Here is a 27,428-nt window from a genome sequence, read left to right on the forward strand (position 1 = left end):
CATCCCCCGATCACGAGTAGGTCCGCGTGCGCCCACTGCGAGTCTCGACCAATCAGGAGGCCCGCTGAGAGGGGGGGGAGGGGGGCGGGTGCTGGAGTCCTGTGTGACAGCTCCGGCCTCAGTGCTGCACCAGAGAGCGGAAGAACACGAAGAGGTCTCACTCCGCTGCTCCTCTGGACTTCTTCCACCTGTAGAAAGAGTTGCTCATCTGTCCGTCTGCACAACTTCAGCATGGACCCAATGGTTGATATCCAGACTCCATCTATATCTACATTTCACAAGTTTATATTCCACCATAACATTTTTATTTTGACGCCCGTCCCGCCCTGTCCCCATTCATTAGTAACACACAACAACACAGTTATTAGTAATAATGTCTGAAGAGGTACAGTGTGTGAATCAACAACTGGTGTATGCGTGGATTACTCGACTGGTCGACCGGCAACACAACACTAAGAAACACAAAACAACCACAATAAGATTCCACAAGGAAACAAAAGGACCAGAGAGAAGGACGCAAAATGATAAACAGACACAAAATGACTAGAGACACAAAATGACCACAGACACAAAATGACTAGAGTCACACAGAATGACCACAGACACAAAATGACTAGAGTCACACAGAATGACCACAGACACAAAATGACCACAGACACAAAATGACTATAGACACAAAATGACCACAGACACAAAATGACTAGAGACACAAAATGACCACAGACACAAAATCACTAGAGTCACACAGAATGACCACAGACACAAAATCACAACACAATGATACAGGTTAATAATATTTTATCCTTCATCTCTTTTGCCCACAGAAATATTCGATAATATATTCGACTGGACACAAAGTGAGGATAATAATAAATTTATTTTCAGATTTATTTGAGTACTTTGAATCTACAAATAAAAAAAACTTTTTATATTCGCTTCTTTTCACGTCACGTTCGGGGATCGTGCGCAACTTTGCAGCGTTCGTGTTTTAAAAAAGCTCGAGTCTCTCTGTTCATCGGTGTGTTGTAATTTTAATTGTTCCTCTTCTCACCGGGGGTTCCATTACCATCAGCACCGAGCGTCGTGAAAGCTGCCAGTGCCTCAGAGTGGTTCATCCCCGCGGTGTTGACGAGCTCTGCGCCTCACTCGAAAGGGAAAGGAAACAGCGACTTCTCCATTCCTGGCGTCGTCTGTAGCTAACGAGCGTCTGAACCTCCGAGGCGAGCAGCGGCTTCTCTCCGGCTTCACACAGGGACCCTCGCCCCGCTCTTCGGACTCCCTCTCCCGCAGAGCACCGCTGTCCGCCGCGAGCACTTCGCTGTGAAACCCCCAGGCGCCAGATTTATCGAGCCCGACTGCACGAAGTTGATAGGCAAGCTAGCTAGCTAGCCACCTAGCTAAGTCTCAGCTAGCTTGCAGTGCTGGTCGGGGGGGAGCAGCTTTTATTCTTTTTTTTTTTTTTTTTTTTTGTTCTGTTTGTTTTTGTATTTTCTTTGTAAAGTCCTTTTTCGACAGGGGGGCGTCGTTTTTTTTCTTCATCGTCCTACGACCGGCCGTGGCTGTTTCACCCGGGATTCTGAAGCGTATTTGCGGTGTAGTTCAGAGCGGTAAGCCGGTTGGTTGTTGCTAGCGTGCTTGATTTAGCCTGCTAGCTAATACCCTGCGTATTTAGCCTGGAAGCCAGTTCAAGGCCTCAGTCCAGCGCCACCAGCAGCTGCTACCGCCGCCAAACTCTTTGCATCGCCCCGCAGTGAGAAGTGACAGGTGAGTAAGCACCCAACACTCGGTTAAACGCCGCCGCAGCACTGCTCTGTACAGCTAGGTTCACTTAGCCTGCTTGCTAACTTGATATTAGTCAGTTCGGAAATGTTGAGGAGAGGGGAGGAGGGGAGGAGGGGAGGAGGGGGGGAATCCGCGAATTCACGCCGGAGGTCGCCATCTTTCACTGGATGCTTCTGCAAGCCAGCTAACGAGACACGGCTGCTACTTTCCACACCGAGTCAACTTTAGAACGAGTCATCCCGGTGTGTTTGCAGCCTCCATTTTATGGCTCATTTATTACCCTCACCCAGCCTGCACTTCGCTCTCGGGAAGCCCACTCACGGCCCTTGGCATGGGCATGGCATGTGTGAGCTGCAGCCTGTCTCGGCTGTGTCAGCTACTAAATACGCCTGCATTGCGTCTTTGGTTGTGGTTGCAGAGTGCGAGTGGTGAAGTGGACCCAGACACGCTGCTGTAGCCGGCCTGGCTGGGGATAAACACTGGCTCACCCCTCCTCCCGACAGGGACATGCAAGATGCCTGGTGACCATCCTCCACCAGCGGAGGCTAGTCACCAAAAATAAACTCGTTGGCGCACTGTTGCATTTTTCACCGGAGGGGTTGAATCTCGGGGTTATTTCCGAACTACAAAGTGGCATTTGGGTTGTAAATCACCTCTTGTGATAGTGCAGGGTGGAAAGAAGGCGTGTGTTTTGGTCCAGGCCCTGTCTGGATGTTATGATTCAGTGCATCTGTAGCGGAAATGTGCCCACACTGACCGGGTTCAGCCTCTTTATGGGATGAACCGGGTCAAACCGCATTGCAAACCTTGTCAGGACTCATGTGATCGCCCTCTGCTCTCTATTGCACAATCTTCACACGAACGTTACTGTATTCTTGCTAAACTTACTCTGCTGCAAGGTAGATGGTTTTCAATACTCAAACGGATTAGAATAACTGTATTTGTACTTGACTGATATCGTTAAATTTAGATTTAATCACTCATTACATGTGTGTTGGAGCTCATGGATATCATCCAACTGAGTCTGTCACAACTTCACGTGAGGATGTTCGCCTGTTCAGTCTAACAATGGCCGCCATAGAGACAGACACACAAACATTTGAGTGAAATGGCGATCCCAAACCTGTATTCAGAAGTGTAGCAGCATCACACGCAGCTTTGGTCTGTGTGTTGTGTGTATTCCAGCTGCAGTTGTTGACAAGACCAAAGCTCTGTCACAATCTCAGCAAACTGTGTTTCCCTGAGGTATTAGTAGTGTTTACATTAGGTGTGCTCTATTTACACTGGCTGCCTGTTGATTCAATTCAAAAATTATAGTACACCGAAGATATTGTTTGTGTACATGTAATATATTTACTTCTTTTACATATTCATGGTTGCTGACTTGACACAGCTGAGTCTCTGCACTTAATACAACACATGTTAATCATGCACACGTCTATGAATGTAACTGTAATCTGTCCAGTTTGAAGCAACAGTTTTCAGAGAATCTTGTTTAGATTCAAGCAGTAATTTGTTTCATAACTAAAAAAATCCTGAACCGCAAACATTAGAAATCAATCAGTGGAGATTCCCAGTTTTTTTTTTTTGTGGCGGCTCCCGCTCGCCTGGTCTGTACAGTTGTTGGGGAAACACTGGACACACAAAGTCTTGTGATTTTCTACACTGGATGTAAACAGAACTTGTTTGTTGACAAGAAAGCTCAACCAGGCACCTTTTCAGGGGATATTACCTGTGCCTGGGAGGTAGTGTTTTCACCTGTCTGTTGGTTTGTTTGTTTATCATTATGCAAAAACCACTGTACAGATTTTCATGAAACTTGGTGGAAGGATGGGACTTTTTGATCTGGATGGAAAAAATCTGGAACATTTCTTTGGATTTATATTCACGAGTGTGTGAAATTTGATTGAATTTAAGAGGACTGGTGGCCCTGGGCAGAGTTATGACGTTACTGAGATTCTATTATTTCTCGTTTGATTAAAACACATACATTAAAACTTAATTTTTGAAAATTCACTTTTGAATCTAACCCCTTAACAAACCAACAGCAACATTGTTTTAAAGTAAATAGATTTTGGCTGTTGCTCATTTAGTTTCATGTGACACACAAATAAAGTTGTAATGGACTCGATGCCGGTCTGGAGTTGTCTCTTTGTTTTGCCTGTGGTGATGCAGGTTACAGCTTTCTTTCTTAAACTGTAAAACTGACCTGTGGTAATTGAGCTGTGGCAAGTAAAGGCCAACAGTTGCTAGTTTATTCAAAGTTTATTAATATTGACTGTATTGAATGTCCAATTCGCACCAAATACGTTACGGTTCTCTGTATTAGAATCACAGAATAATTAGAAACATTAGATAGATATTGTATAAACCAAAATGACCATTGAGGATGTCAGGTCGAGCTTGGTAATTCTTTTAAATGTCTCATAGACGATGTTGATAAATTGTTTAACTGAAAAAGTAAGAATTATCCACAATGTAAATAATTAGTAGTTGCGATGAGGCTACTGCATAACCACAGAAAACTTGATTAAATGCTTCACTTCAGCCTGGTATTTCTATCATCAACTGATCCATGGGTGTGTACAGTTCAGCTGATGAACAGGTTTTAAGTCAACTGTTCAGAGAAGTTTATCACACAACATCTGTTTTGATGACTGAGTAGAAATAATGGAGAGTTGTATTTAGCCCCATTAATCACATCTGCATCACACACACACACACACACACACACACACACACACACATGCCGTGTATGGGAATCAGTATGTGGATCAAAGGTCACCAGCTTTACAGCCATGCCATTCTTTTTCTGCTTTGTATGCAAACACAGGGCCACTGTCAGAGACAGGCAGCGATTGTTGTGCTTGCATTATCGCTGCTTTACAAACAGCCCCATCGGGACAGGAGAGAAGGTGTTGCCAGTGGTTGTTTGCACTCGGTGGAGCATCCTCATCCTGTCTTGCCTGCAAACGTGTGGCGCTGAGGTCAGATGTAGTGGAAGTGATTAATCATTAGGATGTCTGGTGCTGAAACTGCAGCCTGAGAGATGAAGTAGTGATGAAACCTGATCCACGCACCAGTGCTGCAACATGTAGTCTCCATAGGTTCTTAAAAAGTCTAAGGCAACATCCATACTACTACATTGTCAACCCTGCTACAGATACGCCTGATGTCCACGCTAGATGTTCTATAGCTATTTAAACAGAGAAGCGCTGATTCATGTTCAATGATTTGAAACCTCTGGGCTGTGTTTTATTCTGGATGGACAGAAAGGGGGATGTTTGGTAAACACTCAACCACTTGGCGATTGGGTCTTTACAATCACGACGTAGCCTTCCTTGATTTGTCAGACTCCCCTCACAGGATAGCCTCAACTACCAGTGTAGAACGCACGACTGATAATCAATTACAAGCTTTGCTGACCCTGTTGTCTTTGCTAACAGCTGTTGTGTTTACATGTGGAACACACAAGCTGCTATTCGAGCAATCCGTGTACACTGGCACACGCATGCCCGGTGTGCCTGAGTGGTCACGTGATTTGTTATTAGTGCATTTAGTCTAGACGGGGATTCAAACCGATCTGAAGCTGAAACACTCATGTGGACAAATTAGTATCTAGCCTAAAGTTCAACATTTATTTATATTGATGCGTGTTGGTCTACATATAAGCCATGAGCTCAGCCTTCCTTGTGTGTGTGTGTCATTTATTTGTGTATCATTTATTTTCCACGTCACCAAGAAAGCAGTTGGATTGTGTAATAAATGTGTAATAAGTCAAGGTGGTTCTTTGGCTTTTCCTGTTCCTTCTTTTAAACTCTGTAAAACCTGTCTGTCAAGACATCCGTCCTATACACTAATGTCCCTCCTCTCTTTCCGTAGCTTACAGGTTGGCAGCAGTTGACAGTTGATTTATTCATTTTTTTCATATCTCATTGTCACATCGGTGAAAAGTGGAATTAATTTTACCAGAAGAGCAGCCTCTGAATGAAACATCCAAAATAAACGCACCACATATTATCTTGTGTACAACATGTATTGACAACAAGTAAAACAATATTTGTATTGATGGTGTTTGTGTGCTTTGTTTAAAAGTTCAGCCATCTGTCGGTCACGGCCCCCTGTTCTTTTTGCACATGGTACAACCGGTATTATGCCACAGTTCTGTGATAAACATTTGCTCTTGAATCTAACTTGTTCGTCCCCTCTGCCCCCCTGTAGCTTACTTGGTGACGCAGAGACTTCTCCCTGAGGAGCCAAGAAGCAGACGGCTCATGACTTCTGACCAGGACACGAAAGTTGTAGCTGAACCACAGGTGCAGCAAGTGCAAGAGGCAAAAGAGAACTCCCATTTGGTGAGTTTTACACAAATCAGACATGTTTTAGTTTTGTGCCTTGAATGTCTAATAATCTTGATGTATTGACATGAGGATCCAGTCTTATGCATGTTAGAAAATGGTAAAATATGGCATATTGAATATCAGGTGACTGTCGGTTCTGGTGCAGTTATGGGCTGTACTGATTGACATTCTAGTTTTGTCCTTTTTTTAAAGATGTCTTGCCACAGCTCAAGATTGTGTCTCCTAGATGCGGTCCCCCTTATTTTGTTTTAATGCTAATATTATGTCGGGACTGGGTGTTTGCAGTCTTCAAGTCACAGCCTGCTTTTGAATGGACTTGATTTCCCACACTGATTATGTATAATAGAGAAGTAAAGGAACAGAGAGGCAGCTCTTGTAACTAAATAAGCATGACCTGTTTTTATTTCTCTCTTTTCATGAGCCTGTAGTGGCCCTATTGATCATAGATGTGACATTTTGTTCCTTGTTGGAGCATGAAAGCCAGGACTGAAAACAGAGCGGTGCATCGTGGGTGCAGTAGCGCATCAGTTGATGATTGATTCCCATGGATGAGATGTGTCAACACGACATTACGCACTGTCTACCAAACAAGCTGGAGCTTAAACCGAGGCCTCGTCAGAAAGTGACTGAAAAATGAGATGTTAGGTTACTATCATCACGCTAAGCCAGGGTGTGGGTGTTGTTTGAAGTGTTTTTGCAGCTCTTTCTTCCAGGTGTTCACTTGGCTTTTTGTCTCTTTATGCTTCTATTTCTCCTTTGTTGAATGTGTGTGATTTTGTCTTAGTCGCACACTCGAATTGTCATTTTCAGTGTTGATGGGGATGTTGAGACATTTAAATAACTAACATGTTGATGCAATCAGCCTTTATGTCTTTTAACTTTATTAAAGTATTAGAAGTTTTAAATGATTAAAAAGATTGTGGCCTTTTCACTGTGTTAAAATAGTGACAAGTAAAATTTACTTACTAGTTTAATCTATAACAATGTAATTTTTATTTTTCCAGTTAAATTTTGTTCTCATTTTGCAAAGTAACTAAACCATAAAAAGGTCAACATATCCATACGAAATGCACCTGAAGCATATTTAACGTGAGTCCATCTTCTTTGTTTGTGATTGGTGCGTCTGAAACTACAAAAGGTCACCGTGGGTGTTAATCAGAGATTTGCCATAACTTATACCCAAGTCGATAGTTTTCATCAACACAGAGGAATCATCCAGCTGTAACTCATGTTTTGGAAACTATTTTTAGAACGGATGCATTCAGGACCCGTGTTCCCTCTGAGCCGATGTTTTAGTGCTGCCCTCGCTGTCATCCATCAAGCAGACCAAACAATATCTGCTTGTAGTCATCAGTCATCGCTCCACCTTGACCTCAGAGGCTGAAGTAGTTTGAATGGGTCAACATAAACAGTTTTAATAGAAACCAAGGTGCGGAGGAAGTGTCTGACGTTTACTTCCTGAGCAGCTAGACTAAATTAAGCTGCTAATTTTGAACAGGGTAAAATTATTCACTCAATGCTAATGTGTGGCTTTTATTCAGACCTGGTTCACTGACAGGTTCTGTGTTTTACTGAATGATCATGATTGCTGTATGAAGGGAGAATTGCTATCATGACCTGGCTCAGGTTAAATGGGAAAAGAAAATTGTAGTTTTTTTTCTCGGTGAAACTAATAAACTTAAAAGACGTAGTAGTGGGTCGGTACATCGATTTGTGTGCTTGCCGATGCCCAACCCCGGAATTTTCGGCAGCTTCCGAGGCATTTTTGATGCTGGTATCCGTATCTGAACATCTCGTCTGTCACAGACCTGTATTTCTGTTCCTTTTCACAGGATAATGTAGTTAGTGATTATTTTGATCTGTCGCACATATTCATTTGCAGGCTGTATGGTTCGCCCAGGGTGCTACACAGCCCTGCAGGTTTGATTGACGCTAGCACATGTGAGTTTTGCAAAGAATGTCAGGGCTAAATGTGGTCACCATGGTGGGATATTACACCATCTTTCAGCAAGACACTGGTAAATCCTGGTTGTGACGACTAAAGCCCCGCCCCCCACCTTGGATGTCTGGTGCAGGGAAAATACAATGAAGGTTGGTGGTGAATTATAGGGGCTCTCTAAGCCTCCCCCAGCTGTGTTGTGCTGTAAGAACAGTGTTTCCACCACTGTCCTGTTTGTGTGTCTGGGTGGCAGCTTTTCTTGGCTGGTTGTGTCACAAGTCTTGGTTTGGATTGAAAATCAGTTTCTCTTAAGCAATATTTGGCTCCAGCTCTACGGCCTGTTCAGATTCCAGATCACTCCCCGCTCTGCAGGCTTCGGTGCCTTAAATGATTATTCCTCGGATCAGAGAGCACGTTTCTCTGTGTTTTTAGTTGAGCTTAATACTCCCGGTGTGTTGAAACATAACTGCTGCTTCAATGCAAAGGAAACCCAGGGAATATGTCACTAAGCAAACTCAGGGAAGTGTCGTCATGTTTCCCTGGTGGCTTTCAATCAACCTCTTTAAATAGGAAAGAATGTGGAACTAAGGAAATGGGTAAGAAGTAAGTGGATGGCCTTCAGGCAAAGAAAAAGTTATTTTTCCTGAGAACTCTAAAATTAGCAAATGGAAACAGCCCACTGTCTTTTTCCACTCTCATTTACGCATGCTCAAGATTGGAAAGAAGATTGGCAGCAAAGGGGAAGGGGAGATTCTCGTCCTTGATGGAGTCCAGTGGGGTAATGCCCTAGGCTGTAGGTCTCATTACAGGCCGGGATTAGTGGTGGGAAAAGCGGTCATGGACCCAAAATGCTGCCTGCAGGGTTGAATATGCACAGTTCAGGATGTCAAGGTTCTTGAGCAAAGTCAGTTTCCATTGAAAAGTCATAAAAGGCACAAGTTCCGTCCAGGTTATCTTTGTAAACGCTCATTTTATGTTTATAGATGAGTCACATGCTGCTGCCAGTTGACCTCACAATGAACCCTGGCCCAAATCATGAATAAGAGGAAATGTATGAAAACTGTAAAACAGTTTTGGACTCAGGGAAGTGACTTTGAGAGTTAAGTGATTTCCTCAGAATTTAGATAAAAGAACCCATTGATAAGGCTCCACGCTCATTTCTGCAGTTTTTAACTAGGGCAGAATAAATTCACCTAAACAATAAAAATAGGAATAGTGAAATAAGAAAATAGAGTCATGTTTTTTTTTCAAATAATCGAGTCATGAGCAAGATAATTCAGATGACTGGAAATCTAATTATTTTAAGTTATCAAAATGTACTTTAGATCCAAAACAAACTGGTGCAATAGTAACACAAGCCATGTGGTGCTACCAAACCCTTGTGTTTTCCACCTCATTCCATATTTACGTGCACTCTCTGTCTCTCTCACACACACACACACACACACACACACACACACACACACACACACACACACACACACACACACACACACACACACACACACAGACACATATGCTTTGCACATATGTGTTAAAGACCACAAATTGAACATGACTTATTTACATCCTTATATTATATCCTATATCTTTTTTATAACGGGTGCTATTACTGGACAAATATGTCAATGACCAAAAACTGCCATAAAAATATTATATATAGTAATATTATGTTATATTTCCCCCCGCACTATTTTCACCAACATCTGCCCTAAATTCATTTTCAGTATTTTAACTCTCACATAATGCCAAGATTTCACCCCCCCCTCTGTTTTAATGCTGCGTGCAAAGTGGTTGTTAGTCCAGGTCACAAAAATGAAACATTGGGTTTGAATGCTGCTCACCAATACTGTTTTCAGACATGAATGTTGTTTTTCACATTAAAACTTAGCAGGAGAATTTCCAGTTCAGATGCGTTCACAACAACAGGACATTTTAAAACAGTAAGGCGAGGGTTGGTGATTGTGTAGAGCAGCAGGAGGCAAGATATATTTATGTATAACTTCCACCGTGGAAAGAAAATCATCCCTGCAACTTGGAGAATATCATTTCCCTTTAATCACTAAAAGCTTGAATCTCGTCATCTTTCCAAGTTGACGTCTTCATCAGCGCCGAAATGTTCTCACATGGACATTTCCCTGACATTTTAACAGGAGGTTGGCAGGAAAATTCAAGAAAATGCCTGAAGCAATTGACTCACACATTTGCATTCTCACATACTCGGGATAATTTCAGTAAAATGTCTGGACTTCAGTGCATGTCTGAAAGCAGCTACGGGGAAAAACTGAATTGGAAATGTCTAACAGCCTTGAATCTGATGTGCTCATGTCATATTAAAAGAGCTGCGTAGTAATTTGTGCTCAGGATGAAGCACGTTACAGCAGTTGTGATGCATTTGACTCCTGAATGCTCAGCACTCATCTAGCTCATTGTCTCCTGCAGCTCTGTGGCTGTCAGACGGGGATGATGAGCCTCAGGTCTGCAGACAGATGGATAAGTCCAAATTCAGCTGTTTTGTTTTCTCCCCTGAAGGACTCTGCTGTCTCTGTCTTCCTGTCTGCGGCTGCAAGCTCGCCTTCATCCGAGATGCGCAGCAATAAACCCAGTGCTACACCGGCTGCCCTCTGGTGACACTAACAATAACTCGTCTCTGTCCACGGTTCATGATGAATCACATCCTCTCGTCTCCTCCCAAAATACACCCTCAATCAGGGAGGCAGCTAACCTTTTCCTCCTTTGTGAAGGAAGGGAACATTTAAAAATTTTTGAAAGGTCAAGCGGTGCCCACAACGTACACATCCGGTGATGTCAGCAGCGGTTTCTATGGCAGCCAGTCGGGCTGGAGTGGGAGTTTTACTTTAGTGCAGGGCTGGATTATTGGCACAGGTGGGGGCGTGTGTCTGTCTGGCTAGACACATCCCAAATGATCTTTTAGCGCAGCGTTTGTGAAATACGACCCAGGAACGCAGTTTTGTGATGGCGGTCTTGTATCAAGTCGGGCTTACCTCTCTGTCCTCACTCCTTGAATCTCTTTATTTCTTCTTTTGTTTCCATTACTGATTTTTTTTGCAGTTTCCTGAATAAGAAGCAGGTTTAATTCTTTTTTTACAGAAACTCTGCTCGTTGGCAGAATAATCTATTAAATCCAAGGCTCATGTGGGGCCGATTTAATTTGAGTGATGCCTCAGGGTTGATTTAGCGCGTGGATCACCGGAGCAGGCGTCGTTTGAGCTCAGGTGTGCAACTTAACACTCCCTCGTCAGCTCCAGTGTTTCACTGGAGAATGACTCACTGCAACAGCGACAAAGCAAAAACAGAGAATTATGTTTAACAGCAGCAAGAGAGCCAGTCAGCGTCTGCAACGTCAGCTTAGCCCAGCCAGGCAACGGAGCCTCAGTGCTGTCATCAGATTTGTTGAATCAACCGAGCCGCTTGGATCTCAGGAGCCAGACAGAGTGTGGCTGTGATTTGACGGGGGGTGACTTGCAGAGGTGTGCTGGTGGCTGCTTCACTTGAAGGAGCCCGGTTATGGCTTAAGGCACACAATGCTGGTCTGGAGTCTTCGTCTGTCTGCCTGTGAAGATACTTAGACTCAGTTTATTTGTGTTAATCATGGATTGGATGCAGCTGAGTCTTATACCACCAGCGGCAGGAAGCGCCTGGCCCGTTTTGCCTCAGGACTTAAATGAAACGCTGGCTCTCACCACGGCTCTGGGTTACAGTCTGTTAGCTTGTGAGACATGCATGCTGAACTGCTGCTTTGATTCTGTGAGTATGCCCAGCAGGCAGCCAGGGTGAGTAGGCCTGGTCCCCGTCAGATTGTACCGGTATTTTAGTTCCTGTCAGATTTTGTTGGACTGAGGAAGCAGTTGAAGCAGTAATATCATTGATCGTGTGATTGTCTGTCAAAGGATTTCTCAATCCAGAAATGTGGTAAAGTCTTCCTTTACCCCAGTCTGGATTCAAATGTGTGTTCCCCAGTCACTTGGAACATTGCTATTGTTATATTAACCAACCTTATTCACAAATATTTTATTTTAAACTTTCAGTTTTGTTTTCCTGGTGATTGACTGTCACAGACATGTGATTTAAGTGTAGTCCCTTTGCTGTAAAATGATAATGCCACATCATACCACTACCCGGTCTCCTGGATCATCTGCCAACATTAAGGGGAGGGGGACTATGGATTTCTCGGACATGTATATATTTATTTCATACTCAGTGGTTATGTTACATCAGTTCTAATACTGTTAGAATATTGTCTTTACTGACAAATGGATTCATATTTCATGTATTTTAATTCTCGTATGAATATGTTGAGTATTTTTGATCCCCTCCTAGGAATCGTTGAGAGACAATGATCTGAAGATGTAAACTGATGCTCCATGTTACATCATTACAGTAAAAACAATCCATATAGCACTGGACACACCTATAGAATGCAGCATTGGAGCAAAACACCAAGTTATAGATATTTTATGTTTTTATGACAAGTGTAAAAAGGTTTTTGGTTCATTATGAAACAATCTAATACGGTGGGTCGCCACAGTCTAGATGATGTAAACATTGTGATCAGTGTAATGTACAATGAGTTGATAAATGCTTTTGAAGAACAGCTACACATTGGCTTAAATGGACAACTGACCAACTTCTGTGGTCTCTTCACAGGAATCCGCCAAGGTTTCAGACCTCAACCCCAATGCGAAAGCATGGGCCAACCACATGTTTAGCCTGGACCCAAGCGGGAGTGCTGACACCACAACTGCTGCCCTGCAGCCATGGAAGGAAGGCTGCGATAGTTTGGCTGACCCCGGCCCAGAAGGTCAGCCAATAGTTCGGGATACAAAATGTAATGACCTCATCTTTTCTCTGTTTATGGCCTTGATAGTAAATGCAATGAAATAATAATCAATGTCATACGTTTTAAATTCTATTCAATTTCAGTTTTATTTATATAGCACCTACTCACAACATACATTATCGCAAGGCAGTAAGAGAACTCCAGCAGTGCGTCGTTCACAACACATGTAACTCAAACATACAAGTGACGTTCTCCATCTTTTCCTATGTTCAAAAAACAATAAATTAGTGAAGACGAGTTGCTGCAGCTGAATATTATGTACTCAAAGTATTTCATATTCACAAACAGTTTAGTAGTATGAGTCTGTTAAGACACAGTTCTCACTAGTCCGGCAGCGTTAGTTAGTGTAAAAACACTGAAACTTTGAGGGAATCAAAGTGGAAGTTAGACGTGAACAATCTGGATAATTCATTTGTCCTTTAAACCCAAACATTGAACAGAATAGATGAGTCATTTGAAGTTGTTGGGTCAAATGGAGTAAAGTAAATGCAGCCAATCTTCTGCTCATCTGCCAACATATACCCCAAATTAAATATATATATAATATAAGATAGTAGCAAAATATCCGCTATGCACAAACCCTAATTTTAGTTTGCTTTTGTCTATTCTTGTCACTTTCTCGTCATGCCAAGACACCTCTTTAATCATTCATGCTCAATTTAGTATGAGCTATGAATATTCCAACTGCAGTCACTGTTCCCTCGGCACAAATGACCATAATCACTCACTCTAATGTGCCCAGCCAAGTATAGCCAATGCAGAGGCAACCAGGATATGGCTGCGAACCAGAAATTATTGATTAGTCTGCATTTGACTCTGATTGACGTTCTGGCCTATTTCGTCTTCTGTGTCTGCGTAGAAATGTATTGCAGAAGATGGGTGATGTAGCATAGTCAGGCCTTTCATGCAGAGGCCCGTTTCACCACCACAGACTCACTATGACTTTGTCATCAGGGAAAGAACCTCCTGCTGATCGAGTTTTATTTGTTCCTTGAGCGAGTAATGCTCGATCAGTGATGAGTGATAAGGGTGTTGTTAAGGCGATGGTGTTTATTTCTCAGCACCAAGAAGGAGTCATTGATTTAATTCAGGACATTCAGATTACTACGTTGAATTTCTCTTTACATTTTTTGCTGGAAAGAGAACTATGTGATGGGCCGTTTCATCTTAATCAGAACTAAGAGAAAAGTTGACGGTCCCTTCCTATACCTCGACTTTAAGAGCAACCAGCCCTTTATTTGAAACTGCATTATTTCACAAACACTTTGCAAGCATCATTCTTCATTGAGACATCTCCCTGTTTTCTGTTTCTGTTTTCATTTGATGTTAGTAGTGTTGCCTGCGTCACTTCCTTCACTTCCTCTTTTCTTTAATTCAACATGAAGTGTCTTCTACTGCACTAATTCTGTCAGCCCAACAAACTTGGTCATTTCGTACTATGTCACCACTCGCAGATGTTTCACATTAAAAGCCTTAAAGCAAGTTAAAAATTGTAATTCCTTACTTTTGCAGTAGACTTTAATTGTGAAACATTTGCAAGGACTATTCAATTTAATAATGTGTCTACTAAAATGTCTGTTCATGTTAATCTCTGCAGTGTAGATAATTTGTTCGGGTTCTAAATAATTAACATGATAATTATAATATAATAACACTACTTGGATTTTGTTCTTATAGTTATCACTGCGGAGGTGCTGAACATGCCCTGCCTAGATTGTTACATTACTCTATTGGAATGTATTTGTATTATTATGTGTCATAGACAAAGTAGAAAAAGGGGATGAGCTTGTGAGGTCAGCTGCTTTAGATCATTACATCAGACATCAGGTTCATCTTTCATTATTAAGCTGCTTTCAGACATGCGCTGGACTCCGTACAATCACTTCCGGCTGTGCTCTATGTGGGGTTTTTCTGATCCCAAGTAAAAACTGCAGATAATGTCCCAGTGGGGCCACGTGAGAGAATAGGCGGTGGTCGTGTTGATGTCGTTTGTAACACGGGACAGGCGCGAAACAGAAATACTGAAAGAGGACCCATACACGTAGAAGATGCACAGAAAGACGTGAACTTGGAAAGACCATGAGATTCGAGAGCTTTTCGTGATGAGGTTGTAAACAAAAGCACTGATCTTCCCTCAGCAGAATTTAAACGTAATGTCCTGCCTCCTGCTGCTCTACAGGCTCCACCCCTCGCTTGAATGTTCCGGAGATTGTTCTGTTGTTGCGAACGCTTGTGACCCGGACAGTCTCCTGCTGCGTTCTTCATATATGAAAAGAAAATGGAAAATGTGTGGACATTCTCCGGAGTTCATGTCTGAAAAACGACTTTAGAGACGCGGCTCAAACATGAGGCACTTAAATAATTATTATACTTCCTCTTGTTGATTGTCACAGGCTATGAGGCCAGTGAAGACAAGGCTTACAAGGAGCCACTACTAACCGGCCCAGATGAGCCTCCACCGGTACCGGTAATGCTGGCTGAGCCGGCCCCCACGGCGCCCGTCCCCCTGGAGTGCGCCGAGCCAGCCTATACAGAATACTCGGAGCCCGGACAGCCTGGGCACACAGGTGGGCTGGTTAGTGACTGGTTGCTTGTAGGAGCAGGCTGTGGGCTGGTTACAGATCAGTGGGGGGGGTTTACAATGTGTCTACTAAAATGTCTGTTACATGTTAATCTCTGCAGCGTTGATAAATTGTTCGGGTTCTAAAGAATTAACATAAACCATTTTTTCTCTTGTTCTGTTTCTTCACGTCAGTAAATGTGTAGTTTCTCACCATCTCTGCTCTTTTCCGCCCACATCCTGCTTTTGTTGTCATTTTGTTTTACTCAACCTTACATCTCATTGGTCTGAAAAATGTTCTGCCCCCAGGTTCAGAGATTCGTCGTGTTGCTCTTTAATTTACGAAGATATTTCCCATATGTGTGTCAGCAGGCAGTGATCCCCAGCCTGAGAATCCCCAGGAAGGCTTGAGGGAGCACCTGAAGAAGACCCTGGAGTTCTGTCTTTCCCGGTGAGTTTACCTTAGTACTTTAACTTTATCAGTTCTTTCCACTTTATATCTCAATGAGCTCAGAGGAGTATTTTTTGAAATGAAAATGTGTAAGCTTACAGCGAGCTTTCACCTAACAGATTTTTGCTTGACAGCCAGAAGTTATAGACTCATTGTCTCAAGTCATGTTGTCCTTCATCATCTTGCATTGTGAGTTTTACTGTGCTTCGGATGGAAAAATATTCTACTGAACCTCACGTTGTCCAAAATTTCAGCCTCATATTTCTGTGGTGTTTCACACTTGTTAATGGAGGAAAGCACTTAAATTGAGCCACAGTAAGAAAAGTGGCTGCTCCTTAGTGATCATTAGAGGAAGCTGCTGGTTTTGGGAAGAATCAAGAATCAAGGCCTCACAAAATACTTTTTTGACTTGGCACCAAAATCAAAAACAACGGCAAACATGCCAAGGAAACCTGAATGCACTGAGTTGGACTAGATGAGAAAAATATCTGGAGAAAGTGAAATGAGCTCTTTTGGAGACCACTCAGCAGTTGCACCAGTAAAGCAGCCGAGTGTGCAACAGCTGTGAACTGGAGATGGTTCAAGAGGTGCACTTGTGGCAAAAGGCCACCGCTTCACATTTTCACATCTTACCTCTTCACGTATCGTAAAACAAGCAGCTCCGTGTTTATTGGATCGATGGTGTAGTTTGATGTGACGACAGCCGTGACTCTGTGGGCGATAATCAAACACTCAACATTACCTGTGTAGAGAAAAGTAACATTTCAACACCACACGGTAGCAACGGGACATTTTACTGTCTAATCCGTGCCCTGGAAGTTTCACTGACCTTTGCTGCCTTGCTTCTTTGTCTCTCAGGGAGAATCTGGCCAGTGACATGTACCTCATCTCCCAGATGGACAGCGACCAGTATGTGCCAATTGTGACGGTGGCCAACCTGGACCATGTCAAAAAGCTCAGCACAGATGTCGAGCTGATCGTCGACATTTTACGATGTGAGTTAAGCGTCTATTAAGAGCCAATCAAAAGTGACTTGGTGATGTAATGTGTTTTTGTTTGCAGCCAACATTTATTAGCGTCTGTGATTTCATGAATGCACCAGGACTCTGAAGGTGGCTGCTTTATCTGCTGAAGAGACAAACTCACCAGAATTTTTATCAGCGTTGTGATTGAGGTTGATTTCCCAGGAGAGGTTGTTGAAGTGCATCCAGCAGAGCCTCGCCTGCTCTTCAGTAATTTATATACATACCTAATTTACTACCTAAAGGAATCCTCTCTGCCTGGACACTTTTAGTTTATGGCTCTGTGGTGTGGTCCGTCTCAAGATTTTGTAAATTAATTTGAGGGGCTTTCACTCCTTCCTTGTTTGTTTTGGACCGTCTGACTTTTCAGCTTAGTCTGGAGCAAAATCAGGTGTGAGAGGTCCGGACCAAAATGAAGTGTCCTAGAGAGTCGATCTCTGTCTGGTCAAACTGAACCATCAACAGTTTTCAGTGTAATAGACTGTATAAAGTGACCCATCTAGTAAATTAGATTATTTTAAATCACAATCTGCGAATGCTTCTCCCTGTTTTGAGGGACGAGAATAACTTCAATGACTTTCTTTTAAATTGTCATCATCTAAAACTCATTCATCTGTTTTCCTCCAGCTCTGCCATTGGTCCAGGTGGATGAGAAGGGGGAGAAGGTGCGACCCAATCAGAACCGCTGCATTGTGATCCTCAGAGAGGTTCCCGAGAGCACGCCCATCGAGGTCAGTGAACGTGCTTTATTCTCACCGTGGCAACAAGCTAATCATCGATCCTTGTTTTCCCGGCAGCATGAGTCAGCAAAGACATGGAGTGTGATTATTCTACAGTTTGGCTCCGTTCACACGCTGAATTCAGGCAAAGCTCACATGAAGGCACCGAGATATACAGATGTGTGTGATTGATAGTTTTTCACAGTCACATTTCTTTGTTGGCCTTCTATTCACACTCTGTGCTTCGAAGACAAATACAAAATTTGAAGATGCAGTTCTGTAGTTTACATTAACGTTAGAAATACAGTTTTAATTGTGTCTTCCAGAGATGTAGTTAAATCAAAGCAGTTGTGTGTTCATGTGAACTGCACAAGTTGGAAGCAGTTGATGGTGAAAGCCCCAGTGATGTATGGCGGTCGTGTGCAACAGAACTTGAGTGAAAGGTGCAGGGTCTGCATTGATTCCACTTGCCTGACAACAACACTGTTGCACCTCCAATACACAGCTTGGGTTTTATGTAAAGTTGGTTGTCAGTGTGTCAACAGTTCTACACACTTCATTCCGTGACCTCCCTTGACCTGCTGTTTTGTGCTGCAGGAGGTCGAGGCTCTTTTCAAAGGGGACAACTTACCCAAGTTCATCAACTGTGAATTTGCCTACAACGACAACTGGTTCATCACCTTTGAATCAGAAGCAGATGCACAGCAGGTAACAAGTGAAAAATGTACATTTAATGTCCTCACTCTTCCCCCCCTCCCTTGATATCAACTTTTTTGTTGTGGATCCCTTTTTTATACCTTATTTGGGTTCTTACAAAAACCTTTGCATGTTGATCGTGTGCTGTTAGTGATACACTTAAAGAGTCATCTTGTACTCTGATGTTCCTGATTACATTTAAACCAAATTGTTACCTCACGTTGTGTCGCCCACTTCACTTTTTGTTAAAGGCATATCAGTATCTGCGGGAGGAGGTGAAGACCTTCCAAGGGAAGCCGATTAAGGTAGGCTGCATGGTCAAACGCACACGGACTGAGTAACACCTGAAAAATATACAAACTAAGTCTTTCCCCAAGACAAGCAACACAACATAGCTGCTTTCAGACATGCACTGAACTCTGGGCCTCAGTATTAATGGATGCAACAAAAAAAGGGTAAATTATGTTTCTGGCTTGTGTTCATTTCATGCCCTGTTGCGCAGGCGAGGATCAAGGCGAAGGCAATCGCTATCAACACTTTCATGCCAAAGAACGGTTACCGGCCGGTGGAGGTGAACCCGTATGCCCAGCAGCGCTACACGTCCTACTTCATCCCGCCGGTTTACAGCCCCCAGCAGCAATTCCCTTTATACAGCCTCATCACGCCACAGGCCTGGTCGGCTACACACAGCTTCATCGACCCAACGCTGGTGAGTTTCAAGAAATGTGAAACTTTTTGTCTGCTGTCGAGTGGCGCATTAAAAACATTGTTTGTTTCTTTAATTCTTTAGTTTGTTTTCAAATTAAAAAAAGGGTAGACCCAATATTTAAGCTATTCCTTGCTAAACAACTTCATAATAAAACGCATATCAAGCATTTGGTGTTAGGATTCCTAATAATTCTGCTAATGAATCTGTTTTCTCTTTACCAGGTCGCCCCATTTCACAACAACCAGTTCATCAACGGATTTACGACATCACACAGTTTCAAACCAGCGACGTCCCCCCTCACTGTCAGACACTACTCGCTCAGGAACAGGTTTGTAGCTCTGTCCTCTCAGATGAAGATTCAGTAGAAAGAACATCCCTGTTCATACACAGAGATGAAAATCAATTATTCGCAATGATAGTTATCGTCCTTCTGAAGTTTTAACAACAACATATATTTTGGTTCAGTTGAAATTTCAGTGCGCGCTTTCAGACATGCACTGAAGTTTGGATATTTTCCTGACATTGAGGGTAAAGCAACACTATTTGAGAGGTTTTGGCAATAAAGTCTGACCCCGGTGTTTTCTGTAGCAGTTAAACATTATACACCCTTGGCCTGAATTCTTTTTCTGTTGATGTGAACACGTCCGACCCGTAGAATCTCCTGCTGCATTCTTAAATCCACATTTTCCAGAGTTCATGTTGTATCTTAAAAGCAGCTGGTTGATGCTGCATCATTTTTCTCATCATATGTTTTTTTTTTTAACCCTACAGGAATCACAGTAAACCTCACTTGAGGCCGACCATCCCGACAGCGGACCGCAGCACAGGGCTTCTGGACAGCCCGGCCCTTTTTCCCAGCTTCCCCAGCGAGAGGCTGAATGGTGTGCGCAGCAGCCCTCCGACACGACTCCCCACCAGCCAGCCCAGAACTAGGTTACCCTCCACTGCGGCCTTCCCTCGTAGGGACACCGTCGGCACAGGGCGAGTAACTGAGCCCACAACCACAGACTACTCCCTGGGCATTGGTCGAGGAAGGTACGACATTTTCTGATGCATAAGAACCACTAGGTACCACTAGACAGTTAACGGTATCGTGCTGGCCTGATTATTTGGTCTGAGAAGTTTCTAAAATGTTCTTTTAAGGATCCTTTATAGATCACGTTGTACACTTGCGATCATTTTATTTTTTTACGTGAGGTGTAAAATATTTTGGTTATGTGCAGTGGCACCAGAAACCAGTGGAGATAAAAATGTTCATATATCTAAAACTAGAGAATGTTCATAGTTCAAATAATTTAAAGAAACTTAAGACATATATTGTTCATGCTTCTATATTTACAAATGTTTTGGATCAATTTGTTTATTTAGCAACAAGTCTTTTTTGTTTATAACGTGATTTTAGTGCTTGTAGGATTTAGTATCGTTAATTTATTCGCAGAACCTTTTAGGTTGTACAGATTTTAGAGACATGAACCATTTGAAGATATTTCAAGAGATGACTGTTTTGCATTCACAGCTGGTAGTTGAGTCGTGACTGTTAAGAACCAGCCAGAAAGAAAATGCGGGCGACTCCCCCATCGTTTCCAGATGTTTCTGTTTTTGTCTGTCCATACTACAGCGCAGAGTTTTTGTCACTCAACTCCAGAGTAGTGTGGGCAGCAGGAGCAATCGTAGCAGCAGTCGGGCGTTTTAAAAGTTTAACACTATGAGCCGTTAAGTGTAGACAACAGTCTAACGATGTGGAAACTCTCTACATGTGGTGAATCTGGTGTGGAATCAGTGTTTACTTTGTGCGAGGTAAAGTCATTGATTCACTGAGTGGATGTTTGAGCGGATGTTTGTAAATTGAGATGTTCTCTTTCTTAAAGGAAAAATGTTTCTACTTCTAGGAAAAAGAGGGATGAAAAGTTTACAGTAAGTATTCTTTTAGTGTCTTTGTCTTCATATTGTAGTTGTATATCCTTTATTCTCTTAAATGTATTTATCCTTGGTGTGAATTGAATTTGTAGTTTCATGGTGCGACAGTGACAGCTGGGTACTTATCCCGTAGTGTCATTATTCGCAGTATTTTATGAACTGTTAACCCTGTGACTTTAAAACTATTCACACTCCCATCGCTGTTGCATGTAGTTTGGCTTTGTTTGTGTCACAAAGTCGTTTCTGTCCTTTGACCCCGCGTTTGTTGCCGTCATGCAGAGAGTGACGCCCCAGTCGCCACCGCCTCCTCCCAAACCCCCGTCTCCAAGTTTCGAGCTAGGCCTCTCCAGCTTCCCTCCCCTGCCCGGAGCAGCCGGCCAGCTCAAGACAGACGACGTGTTCGACAACCGACTGGCCAGCAGCGTGGTTGTGGGAACTGCCAAGGAACGGGTACGGACTGATTTTAACATCGAGCTCTGCACGAGGGGCTCGGTGTATTTTAACTAACACACAGATTCAATATACAACCTAAAGTACACTACTGTTGGATGATTCCTTTTATTAATTCAACCTTGGGTTTGATTTTCTTTGAATGTTAAGAGAGTTGTGTTACTACAGTATTAATTAAAATGTTGAGTTACAGGATTTAATTTCTCATCTGCTTTAATTCCACAAACACACCTTCCTTAAATAACACTACATTGTGTTAATTTACACGGGGACACCACATCTTGCTTTATAATCACTTTTTAACCTCCTTTATGTGTCTGTGTCTTTGCAGAATGTAAGTGCGGAGTCCACTCCTGGAGTAGCTCTGTCTCCAGCGGCCAACAAAGAGCCGCTTCGCTCCCCCACCTCCCCGATGCCTACAAACTTCCAGCCCTCGCCGACCACTCCAAACCCGGCCTCAGCCCCGACACTGACCCCGGCCGCTGGCCCACCGCACAGTCCCGCTCCCTCCGTCCCAGCAGCGTAAGTCTTCAAGAACCTCATGAGGTCGTTATCTAGATTGTTGGTGCAACCCCAGCGTAAGAGTGATTCATACTTATTATGGCTCAGGTAGTTTGTGAGGTGTGTCTGTTGTATTTCACTAATGATTTCATTGACGGTGCTTCCTGTTGATCATTTTAGGGAGGTGAAGGTGACGGAGGCGAAGCCAAAGGAGGTGCAGTTGTCTGTGGAGCGAGTTCCTGGCACTCTGTCCACTGCAAGCAAATCAGTGCAAGTCAACGGTGCTGCCACAGTCAGTATTGATTTTTTTCTCCCCCCCCCCCCCTCCCTCATCTCAGTCTCCCCACCAGCCCCCTGTTTTTAAAGCTTATCCCCCCCTCAGACATCTCAATCACAGGCAAATCGATCCCAGCGTGAATTAAGTGGGTAAATTAATCGTGCCTTAATTCTGCACCGTCTCGTATTGATTTTGATTACAGACGATTCCATTTCTCACACCTCCAGGGTGGGGACACAGATATCAGTCTGAAAGGATGTAAATGCAACTGCAGGGCAAGTTTTAAATCTGTGTTGCACTTACCTCCCTCATTTCGTCAGAGTGAAGAAAAACGTCAGTTCTGGTTAAATTCTGCTCTGCTGTATATTTGTTTAATATTTTATATGTGTTTATTTATTTAACAAAATAAGAATGAATAACAGAATAGATCAAATAAATAAAAGACGCTGTCTATGATGTAGAAAAGATGGATGTTGTTTATCTGCATCATGATGTCATAGAAGACAAAGTGGAAACTCACATCAACAGGAAGAAATTCATTGATTTATAAATGTGGTGTCTGTGAGTGGACGAGCAGAATATTTAAGGACTGTCGTTGTTATTCCCTGCCAGGAGCTGAGGAAGCCCTCCTACGCTGAGATCTGCCAGCGGGTGAAGGACGCCCCGACATTACAGCAACCACCGACCCCCAAGGAAGCCAAGCCACCCTGCGCTGTCCCTGCAGGCGAGGAGAGGAAGTGCCCGGACGCGTCCGCCAATGCAGGGGAGGCCAAGTTCAGAGAGACACACCCTCCCTCCTCCAAACCCGGCTCGGCAGCCATCACCCCGGGCAGACCCCCGAGGGAGGGCAGAAGGCCGCCCGGGCGATGGGCCTCCCCACCCCCACACCCAGGGAAAACCCCAAGCAAAGATTCCCACCACACCCCGCCCAAGTCTCCGCAGTAGGAAGACTCCCCGCCCCTCCCAAGTCCTCTGACCCCCCCCCCCCCCCCTCTCCCCACTATGCTCCACTGATGCGTTTAAAAAAGGAAATATAAGTCAGGGCTACTCAATACTTATATCCCAGAATCACCAGTCACAAACAAGCGTAGAGGACGCCTTCTTTTCTTGATCAGGGCTTGCAGACGAAAAGCACTTTACTGTGCATGTAGAGCTCCTCTCTGTTTGCGTTACGTAGTTGTGTCAGTCTGCAAGTTGGCACAGGCAACACTGAAACGTATTCATTCTGTCCAGACGGCCTTGTGGAATTAAAGTAGTCTTGTGTGTGAAGCAGCAGGGCATTGTTGGAAGCAACCCCAGTGGATGATGGGAAAAAGTGCGCACAACAGACTCCACCTTGTTTGGCTCTCAAAGCGACGGGCTTGTTTGCATTTTGAGTGGCACTGTTGTGCAACGTTATGTAGCTTAATTATGGGTCATAATTAGCAGATGTGTTTTTTTAACATACATAATCACTTTCATATGCAACTTAACATCTAATTCTCATCACAAGACTCTGGATTCTTTGGTTTACATCACCTGCGGGTTGTTTTCTCCAGATTCTTTTCCACCAGATGACTTTTCTTTTTCACACGTTGAGTTTGTGTTTGCAGACTGTCGGTACAGTTACTGCTGGTAATCTTCGCTGGGTGTCGCCTCAGCGGTTTCTTCCACTGATTGTTTTGTTTGTACAGAATCGCCTCCCTCTGCTGTTTGCTTGTCTTTACTCTTTGCTAACACTGCTGACTGGCTCGTTATGTCACAGAGCTTGATGATGCGTTACCAGTGACGGTTTTTAGCGTCAGGCTTAAAGGGCATTTGGATACCACTAACAAAGATTTTGCTAGAGACAAATTAGGAATCGATGGCCAAAATTGATTCTGGTGGTTTTTACCCGGTGTTCATAAGAGTGTGTGAAGAAATTGAACAAGTCTGAGGAAGCTCAGTTTTCTTGGCATTGCCTTTTTTGGGAAAATGTTTCACATCCCTCTTCTTGTTTCCTATCGAAACCTGTGGAATCGAACTATCAGCAGGCACATATGGAAGACGCAAACCTTGGTTTCAGTTCTCATCTGAAGCAGTTTGGAAATTTCCACTCGCCATCATGCAGACTCTTGTCAGTAAGGAGGTTGTAGGGTTGAGTCTTTGGTACAGAGTGGTGACAGTGGCATGTTTCTACTTCTTTCTCCGACTTATGGTGCTAGATGTCGACTCCTGGAATCTGTTAGTACAGCTCATCTCATACTATTCATAGAAATACTTGATTTACATCTGCAGAAATTAATTTGCACCGTTTCGTGTTTTCTCGAGAAAACTTATTCGATTTTCCTACCTGAAGCAAAAAAAAAAAAAAGGGAATTGATCCTGAACGTTGAGGAATTAAAACGAAATGCAAATTCAGTTTTCCAGGAGCGAATAAGCTGACGGACCCTGCAGCACGATCTCTAAAGATAAACGGCTGAAGCCTTTTTGTTTTTCTCGCTCTGCCTTGTGATTCCTGTTGAACACGCTGTGGTGAAGGACGGACGTTTCTGCAGCATCAGTTTTGTCCAGCTTGTTTTATTTCCAACGGCTCGTCACTGAAGTTAATGCTGATTTTTTTTTTTTTTTAATTTTCCCTGAAGGATTCGATGCTTGTGTAGGCTCGAGTTGGTTCGGCTTTTTGGCCTCTGGTTTTATGTCAGTGAGGATTTTCATTATAAGAGTGCTTCGGTGAAAATTGAAAGTGAGACTGTTGAATAGGCCAAATGGTTTTTTTCAGGAAAAAGGTAAATGAAGAGTGGGGACTTTTTTTTGAGGGGGGCTTAGGTTGACATGTTGGAGTGTGAAATATTTGGTTTAAAAATGTGATGATTTCGGCCGACAGGAGTCAGGCGGGTTTACAGCAGGAATTTGATGAGGGAAATCTGACGCGGTCTTGTGAAGTCCGTCCCTGGAGTGATGATGCGCAGCTTCTCCATTTCCCTCAGTGTTGAGTCTTAACCACTCGGGTTGTTTGTCTTCTTTTTGTTACCCTTTTTTCTGAAGACGCATTCTCGTCACATTCTTCTAATTTGAGTTTGCACCAGTTGATCTGTCCAGAGTTTAAAACTTTCTTGTAAACAAAAAAAAAAAACAACATTGGGAAAGTTTTACCGAAGCACACAGTCTCTTCTTGCTACTTCAGGCCTGTCTTCTCAAATAAATTGCAGCCGACAGGAGTTAAATTTAAAGCACAGAGTAAAGGAAAACAACCTTTTACGCCCTTTACTCACCATGAGCCTGTGGTTCAGGATGGAGACGTAAACACTGTCAGTCGGAGTTGGGTTTGCGAGACATGTTTTTATTCCGAGTAAAGTAGCAAGAACGCAGATTCAGGGAGGGAAGTTGTTGAACTCGGTCGAATTTGGTTACGGTTTGGTGCCTGTTTTCTGTAGCAGCCACTTTGGCAAATCTCGGATGTTTTACTGTCGTCTAAAAGTGTAATCAGTGGGTAAAGTGACACATAAAACACATAAAACTGTAATTAAAAAATGTCAAACGTTTGCTCTCTGGGACGTATTGAAGTCGAAGTGAGAACCCCTCCCTCCCCGTCAGTCGTGTGCTCGGGTTTATCTTTTCGAAGTTGTCACTTCAGATGCAAAATCCGTAATAAACAAAAAAGGAAATTAAAAAAATAATAATAACCACTGTACTATACACGGTATCTTTTCGGGGGAAACGCAAACCCACGCGACGTGGGACCTCGCATGTCTCGCCAAAGTCTTCCTGCAACAATAATCATTCTGGGAAACCCCACTAAGAAAAAAACAGTCTGCAGAAGGGAAAGCTTCATTAAAAAGCCTGTTCTCCCGCTCATAGCTGCTTTTGATTTGGACGCTACATCTTGAGTTTGTTATAAAGATTTTTGTTTTTGAAGGACTGAGATGCACTTGGATGGGTCGATTATTATTTTTCCCTATCTTTTTCTCACTGGTGGAAATGGTAAAAGACATGAACATTCACCATATCCACTTATTTATAAACCAGTGCTGTTTATTCCATGAGAAATATTAAGTTTTTTTCCTTTTTGTTTTTTTAGGGAGAAGAAAAAATAGAGACGCGTCGAGGTCTCTATCTTTACACAAAATGTAAAAAAAAAAAATCCATCCAGTGTTTGAGAAACTTGAATTTTATTTAAACTTGAAAAATGACTTTGCCTTAACTTTTATACAAGAAAAGCATAGAGTTTATTTCTTTTCACAAAAAAAAATCCCCAAATGTTAAAGTGTGACACGTGGAAAATATTTAGTCGTACTAGACGTCACAAGTCTTACACACACAGAGAGAGAGAGAGAGAGAGAAAGAGAGAGAGAGAGAGAGAGTACAAATCTAACAGCAGTTTCTCTCCACTTTGCTTTTTTTCGTTTGTTTTTGTAAAATGTACGAAAAAGAATCATTTTGATTTTTCTTCTTGTTTAATCGTTTCAGGTTGTTTTCTTTTTTTTGGGGGAAAAATATAAACCTTGTAAATGCAAAACTAGTCAATACTGTATTAAATATGTGCACTTTGAAGTGTGTGCTTTGCTTGTACAGTTGTAAATACTCAGAAAAATATAAGAGGTACCTTAAAATGATTATAAAAATATATTGATCTTGTTGAACTATTAATGTCGCTATCGAGCTGGATGTAGGATATAAAAAAAAAAAAAACTTAATGTTGTGCTTTTGAAAATATTTTTCTTTAACTTTTTTTTATCTGGGTGAGCGGAGTCTGAATTCCGCTCCGCTCTGCAGCGTGGGCAGGTTGTCTGATTGTAAAAAATGTTTTTCTTGTCAGTTGTCTCATTCCATATTTTCCTACCTGTGTGGTCGATCACACCTGGGATGTGCAGGTGTGACTCCACCCCCTCCTCGCTGTGCACTATGAACTTTATATAAAGATGGACGACGCGTCTCCACTTCCCCCCTCCACCCTGAAACAAAGCCAAAATATCTCGAATACGAACGAACTGGGTATCGAAGGCGCTGGACCAGTCGTGAGTCAGTCTCTGCTGCAGTCATGTTTTTATATCATCAAATAACTAACACAAACCAAACTGATCAGAAACAAACATCAGAGCGATAAGAACTACCTAAAATACCAGAAACCATCTCTGAGAAAAATGCATTAAAAGTGTACTTTTTTTTTTTTTTCCTTGCTATGTACATGTCCCATCCACTAACATGGAGGAGGTGGGGCTATG

The 27,428-nt window shown here is 42.9% G+C and overlaps 1 protein-coding gene across 19 annotated transcripts; it reads left to right on the forward strand.

Annotated features, from left to right (window-relative positions):
• Window positions 1-1,144: 1,144 nt before the first annotated feature.
• larp4b (La ribonucleoprotein 4B) lies at window positions 1,145-25,880 on the forward strand. Of its 19 annotated transcripts, none has more exons than XM_069511551.1 (17): window positions 1,145-1,764; window positions 6,004-6,137; window positions 12,751-12,931; window positions 15,337-15,510; window positions 15,876-15,954; window positions 16,813-16,949; window positions 17,604-17,707; window positions 18,293-18,403; window positions 18,643-18,696; window positions 18,894-19,100; window positions 19,322-19,428; window positions 19,872-20,135; window positions 20,969-21,014; window positions 21,297-21,467; window positions 21,799-21,989; window positions 22,149-22,260; window positions 22,858-25,880. In XM_069511551.1, the coding sequence occupies exons 2-17, from the start codon at window positions 6,057-6,059 to the stop codon at window positions 23,188-23,190; spliced, it is 2,352 nt and encodes a 783-aa protein (XP_069367652.1). In that variant the 5' UTR covers window positions 1,145-1,764; window positions 6,004-6,056; the 3' UTR covers window positions 23,191-25,880. The 19 variants fall into 19 exon arrangements, with proteins under 19 accessions (XP_069367652.1, XP_069367653.1, XP_069367655.1 ...); XM_069511552.1 differs by having other exon boundaries at window positions 20,990-21,014; XM_069511554.1 differs by having other exon boundaries at window positions 12,751-12,904.
• The last annotated feature ends 1,548 nt before the right edge of the window (window positions 25,881-27,428 follow it).

Source organism: Paralichthys olivaceus, chromosome 16 (genome assembly GCF_024713975.1).
Source record: "Paralichthys olivaceus isolate ysfri-2021 chromosome 16, ASM2471397v2, whole genome shotgun sequence".
NCBI classification, from domain to species: Eukaryota; Metazoa; Chordata; class Actinopteri; order Pleuronectiformes; family Paralichthyidae; genus Paralichthys; species Paralichthys olivaceus.